This window comes from Capra hircus, chromosome 11 (genome assembly GCF_001704415.2).
Source record: "Capra hircus breed San Clemente chromosome 11, ASM170441v1, whole genome shotgun sequence".
Classification (NCBI taxonomy): Eukaryota; Metazoa; Chordata; class Mammalia; order Artiodactyla; family Bovidae; genus Capra; species Capra hircus.
Genome location: NC_030818.1, coordinates 24711271 through 24723347, shown reverse-complemented (window position 1 = coordinate 24723347; position 12077 = coordinate 24711271). Strand labels below are relative to the sequence as shown.

The 12077-nt window shown below is 42.1% G+C and overlaps 1 protein-coding gene across 2 annotated transcripts in view; it reads left to right on the top strand.

Moving 5' to 3' along the window:
• KCNG3 (potassium voltage-gated channel modifier subfamily G member 3) overlaps window positions 1-10440 on the top strand; it is a 52931-nt gene extending 42491 nt beyond the window's left edge. For both annotated transcript variants that reach the window (XM_018055172.1, XM_018055171.1), the window contains exon 2: window positions 8014-10440. In XM_018055172.1, the coding sequence (XP_017910661.1) occupies window positions 8014-8659 (646 nt within the window). In that variant the 3' untranslated portion in view covers window positions 8660-10440. The remainder of the gene's footprint in view (window positions 1-8013) is intronic.

Below are 12077 nucleotides of genomic sequence, written 5' to 3'. Positions count from 1 at the left end.
CTCATCAGATATATGGTTTGCAAATATTTTCTCTTCTGTAGCTTGCCTTTTCACTCAGTTGTGTTTGTTGATGCACAAAAGCTTCTAAGTTTGAGATAAGTCTCATTTGTCTCTTTTTATTTTTGTTGTTTGTTCTTTCTGTGTCATATCCAAGAAATCATGGCCAAGTTCAATGTCATGAAGCATTCCTTCCATATTTTCTTCTAGGAATTAAAAATAAATTATCTTAGGTCTTACATTTAGCTTTAATTCACGTTGAGTTCACTTTTGTACTTGGTGTAAGACAAGGGTCCAACTGAATTCAGCACCATTTTTGATGGCAGACTTCAGTTATCTTATAAAGCTTCCAGAAGAAGCCTTTCTCGTCCTTCAAGTTCTGGCAAGGTCACTTATATTGTACTGGGCAAAAAGCTGTTTGACACTTGTTATGTGTCTGATGAACTTGGGAAGGAAGGGCAGGAGATACAAAGATGAATAAGGCAGGGAGCTCTTGGGAGATATGAATGCTCTACATCTTAATAGGAGTTTTGGTTATAGGAGTCATGCGGTTGTCAGACCTCAGTTAATGTGCACTCAAGGTTTGTGTGCTCCGTTGCATGTAAAGTTCAAATCAAAAGAAAAAAATGAAAGTTATTGAACTCTGGCTAATAATGCATTCTGAAGTTTTTAGATGGAAATGCATTGATGTCTGGATTCACTTTATTTTTAAATTAATTATTTTTGGCTCGTCTGGATCTTCATTGCTTTTTAAAAATAATTTTATTTATTTGTTATTTTTGGCCATTCTGGGTCTTCCTTGCTGTGCGGCTTTTCTCTGGTTGCAGTGCCTCTAATCGTGGTGGCTTCTCTTGCTGCAGAGCCTAGGCTTTAGGGCACGCAGACGTCAGTAGTTGCGGCTCCCGGCCTCCAGGACACAGGCGCAATAGTTGTGGTGCAGGGGCTTAGCTGCCCCTCACCATGTGGGATCTTCCTGGACCAGGGATTGAGCCCATGCCTCCTGCAATGCCAGCCAGATTCTTATCCACTGTGCCAGCAAAGAAGTCCTGGATTTTCTATAAAATGCATCCCTCCTGAAAGATAGATTAATACCTGGATAAAGGGGTGAATAGGTGATAAGCGAGTATATTTAAAATATTAATGAATTTGTTCCATGTTTGAACTTTTTCAAAATAGAATAATGAGGGGAAAAAGATGAGAAGATAGTACCCAGAGGGAGGCGGAGGTCCACCTCACACGACATAGTTAATGGTGTCTTGTGTCCTGTCCTGGTCTCTTTTGCAGGCAAGAGGGCGCCGTGGTAGAGCTCGTTAGCACTGAAGGTATTTGTTCTCCTGTGGAGCCTGTTTGTAAACCTCCGAGTCGTTGCCATAAGCGCCTTCTATGATGAGGGGTCAGTTAGGGGAATTAGAATGACTGGTGATTGCCAGCAAGGTTTGAGGTCGTCCAGTGCCTACAGAAAGGAATGCATTTTTCATCGTAATTTAGTATACAATTATATTATAACTGAAGAAAAAATTTTGTACTTTGTTGCACTGTAATATTGTTATTTAACTTCCAAAAAAAAAAAAGACCTCTGCCAGTTTTGATCCATCAATGGGTTAAGAACCAGCAGTGTGAAAAATCTGCTTTAATACATCAACCATGGAGATGAAGAGATTGACATATATCATTTAATATTAACGGTGAACATTGCCATACAATTATAAGCATGTTCAGATGTTCCTCCAGTAGATCTGGGTTTCATTACCTGTGCCACAGCAATTTCTTCATTATGAGATCTTGAAGAGATGGTTAACTTTCAGCCTCAGTTTTGTCATCTGTAAAATGGAGGTATTCGGGGAAATACACAGGCTCTAGAGTTCTTGAAAAAGGTTAAATGAGATGGTGTCTGCCCAATGGAAAAGCCTGAATAAGTGGGGACTGTATTTTAGGCTGTAAATTCATTAGCTTCTTTACCTTTGCGCCACAAAAGAAATCAGAATGGGCTTTGAGGCTTCTGGTATCCTTCAGTATCTTCTGTTCTTTTTTTCCAACTTGTTTTTTGTACAAGTAGCCCACGGAGTACCCGGTCGTTGGCTGCAATACTCAGTAACACAGCACTCAAGTTTTCCAGCAGTTGCTGGAGGTGGCTTTGGTGACAGTGCCATTTGGAAACATGGGGAGGTTTGGCAGGCTTAGTGGTGTTTGTTGTTGGGGAATGCTTTGGCATAGTCCTTGGTGGAAGAGGGATGCCTGGGGTTTCTCACTGATTCATCCCTTTCGCATGGAGTTCTATATAAACTGTGTCTGACTTGGGAGGTGGGGCAGGAGGAGCCCGGTGGGTCTCATTACAGATGACTTTGTCTCTTTGAAATTTCCTGACTGAAAGATTATTTTGCATGATTTGGATTTCCTCCTTTTAAATCTGAACAATTTGGCTGCTAGTGGAAGTAATTAGCTGAAAATGTTCTGGTGTTTTTGGCACAATTAGCATTTTTACTCTTCTTAATTTAATCGAATCTTAGGATTTTATTGCTGGGAGAGCCCTTAGAAGATCAGAGCGAGAACAGCAGCAGGGCTCTCTGCATCAGGTCCAGAGCTCTTGCTCATGTCTGGCTGGAGAGGAGACACAGTACTTTAGCTGGGGAACGGGAAAGACCCGCAGCTGATCGAAGAAAACTATTGTTGTGATTGCTTTGTGCTTTTGCAACCCCTTTTGAGTGCATGTGTTACTACTTACTGAATTTACCAGTTTATTACCTTGGATAGGCTTCCGTGGTGCCTCAGTAGGAAAGAATCCATCTGCTAATGCAGGAGACCCAAGTTCAAACCCTGGGTCGGGAAGATCCCCTGGAGGAAGAAATGCAACCCACTCCAGTATTCTTGCCTGGGAAATCCCATGGACAGAGAGAATCCTGGTGGGCTACAGTCCTTGGAGTTGCAAAAGAGTCAAACATGACTTAGCAACTAAACAACATCAACAACAAACAGCCAACTTAGAAATCTTGGTGGCTTAACACAGCAAAGATTTATGGTTGCTCACATTACCATATCCAATCAGAGTCAGGATGGGGAATCTCTGTCTTTCTCTGCACATATACTCAGGGACTTGGGCTGATGGAGACCATACCATCTTGGAGCCTCTTAGGACACATGCTTTTCAGGTTGCCATGGCAGGGAAGAGAATTCCCACCTACTCTTCATTGCCTCTGCCCTGAACTGTAGTCATTTTGCTCACAGCTCATTGATCAGAACTGGTCACATGACCCTGCCTAACTGCAAAGGGCTAGAGATATGGGGGAACACGTAGAGTATTTGATGAGCATTGTCGGGGAGAAGGGATGCATGGTATTACGTTTATAAAAACTGCATATTGAAAAAACTCCGCCTCTTGTTTTCTAGATCTACCAAGTTTCATTACCATCCCAGTTTTCTAAGCCTCGGGGCTCATAGAAGCCATTATGGCAGTAGCTTTTATTGATAGTCTAATGGGGACAGAGAAGCTGCTGCCAGCCACCGATTAATGGGGGTCTGTGTGCTGAGCCGCAGGTAACAGATAAACAGGGACAGCTGTGATTTCATCGGCTGACCTCCCTCACCAGGCAGTAGGTTGGATTACTTTCACTGTGGACTTCATCTTCTTGGTTGGTTTGTGTGTAGGCTGAAAAATACTCCCTTCCTCTCCACAAAAAAAAGGCAGGTCCTAATTGCTGGTAACCAGTTTACACTGTGCATGCTAAGTCACTTCAGTCGTGTCTGACTCTTCGCGACCCTATGGACTATAGCCCGCGAGGCTCCTCTGTCCATGTGATTCTCCAGGCAAGAATAGTGGAGTGGGTTGCCGTGCCCTCCTCCAGGGGATCTTCCCAACCCAGGGATCTAACCTGTGTCTGTTATGTCTACCTGCATTGGCAGGCAGGCTCTTTACCACTAGCGCCACCTGGGTAGCCCCTGGTGGATATTGCCTTATATATCAAAAGGAATTGTGCAGATATGATTACGTTAAGAACCTTGAGATGGGAATGTGTCTTGGGTTGTCTCAGAGGCTCTAAATGCTATCAAATGTATCCTTACATGGTGTGTCCTTACACGGTGGAAGCAGAGGGAGATTTAACACAGTGGCCTCGGAGGCAGAGATAGGAGTGATGTGGCTCCAACCAAGGGATGCCAACCAGGAGCTGGTGGAGGTGAGGAATGGATTCTACCCTGGAGCCTCCTGAGGGAGTGGGTCCTCCGCACCCTTGATTTTGGCTTGATGATAATGATTTGGCACTTCTGACCTCTGGATTTGTGAAAAAGTAGATTTCTCTAGGAAAAAGCAAGAGAGTTCCAGAAAAACATCTATTTCTGCTTGTGGATCACAATAAACTGTGGAAAATTCTGAAAGAGATGGGCATACCAGACCACCTGACCTGCCTCTTGAGAAATCTGTATGCAGGTCAGGAAGCAACAGTTAGAACTGGACATGGAACAACAGACTGGTTCCAAATAGGAAAAGGAGTATGTCAAGGCTGTATATTGTCACCCTGCTTATTTAACTTATATACAGAGTACATCATGAGAAACGCTGGGCTGGAAGAAGCACAAGCTGGAATCAAGACTGCCGGGAGAAATATCAATAACCTCAGATATGCAGATGACACCACCCTTATGGCAGGAAGCGAAGAGGAACTAAAAAGCCTCTTGATGAAAGTGAAAGAGGAGCGCGAAAAAGTTGGCTTAAAGCTCAACGTCCAGAAAACGAAGATCATGGCATCTGGTCCCATCACTTCATGGGAAATAGATGGGGAAACAGTGTCAGACTTTATTTTTTTGGGCTCCAAAATCACTACAGATGGTGATTGCAGCCATGAAATTAAAAGACGCTTACTCCTTGGAAGGAAAGTTATGACCAACCTAGATAGCGTATTCAAAAGCAGAGACATTACTTTGCCAACAAAGGTCTGTTTAGTCAAGGCTATGGATTTTCCAGTGGTCATGTATGGATGTGAGAGTTGGACTGTGAAGAAAGCTGAGCATTGAAGAATTGATGCTCTTGAGCTGTGGTGTTGGAGAAGACTCTTGAGAGTCCCCTGTACTGCAAGGAGATCCAAGTAGTCCATTCTAAAGGAGACCAGTCCTGAATATTCATTGGAAGGACTGATGCTAAAGCTGAAACTCCAGTACTTTGGCCGCCTCATGCGAAGAGTTGACTCATTGGAAAAGACTCTGATGCGGGGAGGGATTGGGGGCAGGAGGAGAAGGGGATGACAGAGGATGAGATGGCTGGGTGGCATCACTGACTCGATGGACGTGAGTTTGAGTGAACTCCAGGAGTTGGTGATGGACAGGGAGGCCTGGCGAGCTGTGATTCATGGGGTCACAAAGAGTCGGACATGACTGAGCGACTGAACCGAACTGAAGCCACTGAGTTTTTACAGTAGCCTCAAGAAGTTAATACACTTAGGTTTCCACTTTCTTGGTGGTCAGTGGCTCCTTGCCCTTCTAACCAGGGCTCTGAGGAGTCAGGACTGACTCCTGACACTAGGGAACTGAGTGCTGGGGGAATAGGGCACTCTGTACTTTTTTTTAACCTTTGAAATATAAACCCTGTGAATTTATCACCTATTCAAGAAATAAATAAAATTAATCTCTGTGGCTCTGGGAACCACTGTAAGTAGATTGTTGTTGTTCAGTGGCTAAGTTGTGTCCGACTGTTTGTGACCCCATGGATTACAGCATGCCAGGCTTCCTTGTCCTTCACCATCTCCCGGAGTTTGCTCAAACTCACATCCATTGAGTCAGTGATGCCATCCAACCATCTCATCCTCTGTCGCCCCCTTCTCCTCCTGCCCTCAGTCTTTCCCAGCATCTGTAGTAGGGGAACATGGTTCATTTTATTTATTCATTTCCATGAGTCACATCCAGTGCAGTTTGTGTCCTGTGCAATGCACCGTGGGTAATTCTTTTCAAATTGTCACTCACCTTACCATCCCACCTGCTTTATTTTCTTCCCTCTTCATCATACTTCTCAGGTTTGGGTCTAGGTCAGTAGCAAGACTGAATTACGTGGGAAAAAATGAATGAGGGTATAATGATTATTATGTCTTTAAAAAATACGTATTTATTTACTTTTTGGGCTGTGTTGAGTCTTAAGTTACACCACACAGGATCTTTCGTCACGATGTGCAAACTCTCTAGTTGTGATGCGGGCTCAGTTGCTCCGAGGCATGTGAAGATCTTAGTTCCCCAAGCAGGAATCAAACCTGCGTCTGCTGCGTTGGAAGACAGATTCTTAACCAACTGGACCACCAGGGAAGTCTCAATTATAACTTTTAATTTGAATTTTAAAATGTAATTTAATTAAAAATCACTTTAGCCTTACCTCTCACTCTTTATCAGGGCTTCCTAACCAGTATGCTGAGACTTAACTCCTCAGCCTTGGGGAGTGTGAGGCAAGGCTGGTGGCTTCCACTTCAGAAATGCTACCCCTGATGCCAGTATGCTCTATTAATTACATGCTTTTCTGTGTGTGTAGTAACGTGAAAAGGTTGGTAAATACTGATCTAGGTAAAATGTGACCTTATATTAAAAAAAAATACATGATGCATGAAAACAGCTATGGAAAATGAATACGCAAACTTGTTGGGTCTTTGGGAAAATTCTAGTGATTATTTTGCTCCAGTGTGGGAATCTTCAGCCTTTTTTCCACTGTGACACTCGTGATGAGATGGTCATGATCTGGTGCTCTCCTGGTGGAGACGCTGGCATTCCTGCAAAGCCTAAAAGCAGGCTCAGATTCCGTGTCTCCCACACAAGCCTGTAGAGAAAAAGAAATAACAGTCACATTTTAGGAAATGATCTTGAGTTCACTCTTATTTGGTGGTGGTGGTGGTGGTTTAGTCGCTAAGTCATGTCCAACTCTTGCGACCCCATGGACTGTAGCCCACCAGGCTCCTCTGTCCATGGGATTTTCCAGGCAAGAGTACTGGAATGGATTGCCATTTCCTTCTCCAAGGGATCTTCCCAACCCAGGAATCGAACCCAGGTCTCCTGCATTATAGGCAGATTCTTTACCAACTAAGCTGTGAGGGAAGTCCACTCCCACCCCCTAAATATCCCTTCTAGTGGCATGCATTGGAGAAGGAAATGCCAACTCGCGCCAGTGTTCTTGCCTGGAGAATCCCAGGGAAGGTGGAGCCTGATGAACTGCCATCTGTGGGGTCGCACAGAGTTGGACACGACTGAAGCAACTTAGCAGCAGCAGCAGTAGCAGTGGCTCTAGGGTGTTTGATGGAGTAATGTAAGTGCCGGGAGCCACAGGCTAGGGATGGGAGGAAAAGAAGGAAGCAGCTGCTTCTCTGCGCAATCGGGTTTCCAGCATCCTCATTCACCCCTGCCTCCAATGTGTCTACCTTTTGATGCCCGTAGAGCCAGTGAATGGGGGGCGAGGGGAAGGGGCGCAGGTCTCGAAGCAGCCTCTGCCTCTGCAGGTAGAGCTTGATGGCCTGCAGCAGCCGGCAAGGCAATCCTCGCAGTGCAAAGCGATGGAGTCCTCCTGGCTTGAGACGCACTGGACAAGGCCCTTTCACTCTTATTTACCAAGAAATAAATCATCAAAAACTTGGGTGTGCCCACTGTCTGTAGGAACCATGTCTTTCTGATTCACCTAATAACTTACATCACACTAGAGAACCACTATCCTCATGGAATAACATTTCGTATTGTGGCAAGCTGAGTATAAGTTAATTTCAGGCCACCATGTAAGAGATAGATTTTTCTACAGTACTAGTGATAAGCAAACAAATTTTTTAATGGTATTACATGCTGTATATTAATAAGAGCTTCATCAAATTCAATTTTCATTTGTTGAAGTATTTGTTGTTCTGTTGCATCCTGGTGGGTCTGGTGATGTTGGTGATGCGGTCTGTTCTTTTATGTTTTCTGGAAAAGTAACTAAATTAGTATGTTAGTGTAGTACTATCTGAAGAAATCTAAGAGCTATTAAAATGCTTAAAAATAAAATGATCAATTCTTCTTTTGTTCTCTTGACAGGATAATTGAAGCTATCTGCATAGGCTGGTTCACTGCGGAGTGCATCGTGAGGTTCATTGTCTCCAAAAACAAGTGTGAGTTTGTCAAGAGACCTCTGAACATCATTGATTTACTGGCAATCACACCGTATTACATCTCCGTGTTAATGACCGTATTTACAGGCGAGAACTCTCAACTCCAGAGGGCTGGAGTCACCTTGCGGGTGCTTAGAATGATGAGGATTTTTTGGGTGATTAAGCTGGCCCGTCACTTCATTGGTCTTCAGACACTTGGTTTGACTCTCAAACGATGCTACCGAGAGATGGTTATGTTACTTGTCTTCATTTGTGTTGCCATGGCAATCTTTAGCGCACTTTCTCAGCTTCTTGAACATGGGTTGGACCTGGAAACATCCAACAAGGACTTCGCCAGCATCCCCGCTGCCTGCTGGTGGGTGATTATCTCTATGACTACAGTTGGCTATGGAGATATGTATCCTATCACAGTGCCTGGAAGAATTCTTGGAGGAGTTTGTGTTGTCAGTGGAATTGTTCTATTGGCTCTACCTATCACTTTTATCTACCATAGCTTCGTGCAGTGTTATCATGAGCTCAAGTTTAGATCAGCTAGATATAGTAGGAGCCTCTCCGCTGAGTTCCTAAATTAATGCATTGCAGAGCAATTCTTGCACACACTTCATTTGATCTAGTTGACGCTACTTCATATTTATGCGTTTCTTGCTGGGTGAGCACTGCAGTGGTCCTGTCATCACCTTGGTGGAGTAAAAATTGTCCTTCCCAGCTGAAGGGATAAAAGAATTTACTTATTATGGAGTAAAGAAGATTGAGACTGCAAAGGAAAGGGAATGTCTCCTAGAATAAATTTTAAGATCTTATTTTATTTAGACTTGTCTCTTCCCTGCCTTGAACAATTACACTTTTTGTGTTTGTTTTAAAGTATATTATTTGAACATTTTAAAACTGAAAGCTACTCTTTTCCAAATGTTTTTCCATCTTTTGAATACAGAAGAAGCTTGGAAGTTACAGTGTTTTTTGTTGGAGAGTAACATTTTCATTTCTAAATGTTTTATAATCTCTTATATCAATGTCAGAAGTATCCTGGAAACATATGTCAGATGCAGGAACTGTTTAACAAATACTTTGAAAATTTGGCCAAATTTTAAAGTGTAGAGTGGAGCTAGTAGATACAAGCAAGAATAGTATTTAAAAACTTCTCCAGCATATTTCTCAATTATCTGATTTATTTTTGTTCTTATTCTCCTTATCATACCATAATATAATATGGTATGATATCATACCTTATCATACCATAATATGATATGGAAGCTTGAGTAGGTTCTTCCTTTTCCATTTTGGATTTCTTTTTTCTCTGTCTTGAAATGACTTAAAAGAGTGTTGTATTATTTAGCAGTTTATTGGAGTTCATTTTATTTGAATTCATTGCTGTTACTAGATGTTAATTGTCCTAACATTCAGTTATCCAAATAAGATTTCCAACATTAAAATGATAATAGAAATAGTTTTATATTGCAACCCATATTTATCTTCTTCTGCCCTTAATGTCTTTTTTTTTAAACTAAACACCATGTGTTTAATAAGACTTAAGATGAAAGGATATTTATGTAACCATTTTATACCAAAGTCATACTTAGATGTTGTCACTGGATTGTCTTAAAAAAGAAATGAAACATTTTCTTACTCTTGGTTGCTGTGTAGCTAAGCCAATTTTAAACCAGCTAAACGCAATGAATACATCAGTATTTGAGTTGGTCTTCACCATTGGCAATTATAGCTATGCCAAAACTTCTTGTAACAACATTGAGTAATAGGCCACGCTAATCTGGCTAGGTTATTAGGACTAGATAATATAAACTGATAATGTTAACAATCTGAATTAGAATTTTGCTTTGTTAACCAGTTGCCATAAAGCCAGCAATATATAAACACAAAAAACTAAAGTCACTGATTCATGAATAATTTAGTGTTATACATTGTAATTTAGTGGGGATGGGCAGGAGAGCAGAGGAGACGGAAAGGGGATATAGTTATCAAAGAAAGGGTTACCAGAAGTGTTCATTAAAGGAATGTTAGCCATCATCTAGTTCAAACCTTAAGTAGTACAGGTAAAAAACTGGGGCGAGAGAGGATGTGATTGTGAAGGAGTTAGGATTAAAACCTCTGAGAACCTAGTCCAGCAGTTTATTCTTAACACACCCCTGGGTTTCAAGAAAAGCCTTGAGAAGCCACTCTCCTTTGCTGTTGCTACTGCTGAGGTAATAATAGCAAAACCGTTCCTTTTCCCTGACTTCTTTTCCTGAGTTTAGGTGATTCCCTAGTGGCTCAGACGGTAAAGCGTCTGTCGACAATGCAGGAGACCCGGCTTCGATCCCTGGGTTGGGAAGATCCCCTGGAGAAGGAAATGGTAGCCCACTCCAGTATTCTTGTCTGGAAAATCCCATGGACCGCGGAGCCTGGTAGGTTACCGTCCATGGGGTCGCAAAGAGTTGGACATGACTGAGCGACTTCACTTCACTTTGGTCATTAAGACTTTCATCCCAGGACTTCCCGGTGGTCTAGTGATTAAGACTCTGAGCTTCCACTGTAGGGGGCATGGGTTCAATCCCTGGTCAGGGAACTCAGATCCCACGTGCCCCACAGTGTGACCAAAAACAAACAAAACCCCCTAAACAGGGCTCTTGCCCCATCTTTTCTACTATCGCACACTGGTATGTTACTTATTACATACTCAGACTCTTTTGTTTATTGTATATTCATTGTACTCCAGTATATTTGAAATAGATAGCATGGATTTCTTACCTATTTTGATGAAAGCTTTGTCATTTATGCAAGTAGTAGGCAAGTGATAGCATCCCCATATTCCTAATAAGACAGCCGTCCATTTTGCTGGCACTGGGAACTCCTCGTGAGAATATGTCTTATCTCCCCAAGTCAAGTTTAACTGTCCTGAAGCCCTGGATCCCCTCTCTTGCACACACCTTCATGTCCCCACAGCATCTGTGATAGACTTGGGCACAAACTGTTGACTGATTTGGGAAGAGAAACTACTTTCGGAAGAGGCAAGGGGAAACACATGCCTGGTTGTGTGTGTGCGGAGCCACCTGGGTGAATACGCAAGCATACTTTGAGGCTGCCCTGAAGTAACTAGTAAGAAATCTCTTGGTGACGTCAGACTTCATAGGACCAGTTCTCATAAAGGAGCATGTTAGATAAATGTTAGTGGTGGTTCAGCCACCGCTGTACTTAAGTTGCTGATGAGACCTGGTAGGCTAGTTCATTCATGACTGAAAAAAGTATATATCATGGATATTGTAGGTTTTTCAGATTGAAGGCATTTTCTTATAAGCTTCCCTGGTGTTATTGCCTTAAAAAGTAGTAACTGAGTAACAATTCTTTCATAGTTGTACTTTCAGAGATTTCTCATCACTGAATCTTCATGGCAGAAATGCTTTTGTTAGGACCTGTATTAGTCCCAGTAAGTCAGATATTATCTTAAATTAGAATGCCCGAGGAGGAAAGAAGAAGTCCAAATGTTTGTTCTCATTTTATCACCCCTGAGCTTATGTGACTTGATCTTACATATAATTTGTTTTGTTATCCTCTGAAGTGGGATTCTTCAGGATTAAAGTTCCAAAGTTAGGGAACATATTTGAAAGTGAACATACTCTAACAATTCAAGATCTGCTTATCTTTTTTCTTTTACGACTCTATTGTTGCTGGTTGCTATAGTTGCCTTTACTTTTCTGTAGGGTTTTATAGTTACTTGTAAAACATGTTTCTAAGTTCTTACTTTCTTAAAAATGTGGAAATGTATTCTTTCAGAGTGGCTATCAGTAAGTCGAAATAATATGTTCAGTTTTTAAACTTTCGTCTAGATGTCCTAGGTCTCCAGTGATTTGGAAAGAGGAGAAATGGGGTTAAGCTGGATGTGGATATTGGAAGAATTTTCTCTGTTGGCTTGGTATTTTCTAGAAGCAGCTCATTTTTCCTCTTTGCTATAGAAATGAAAATTTAAAAAACTAAAAACTCCTAGCTCTGTTTTATTAT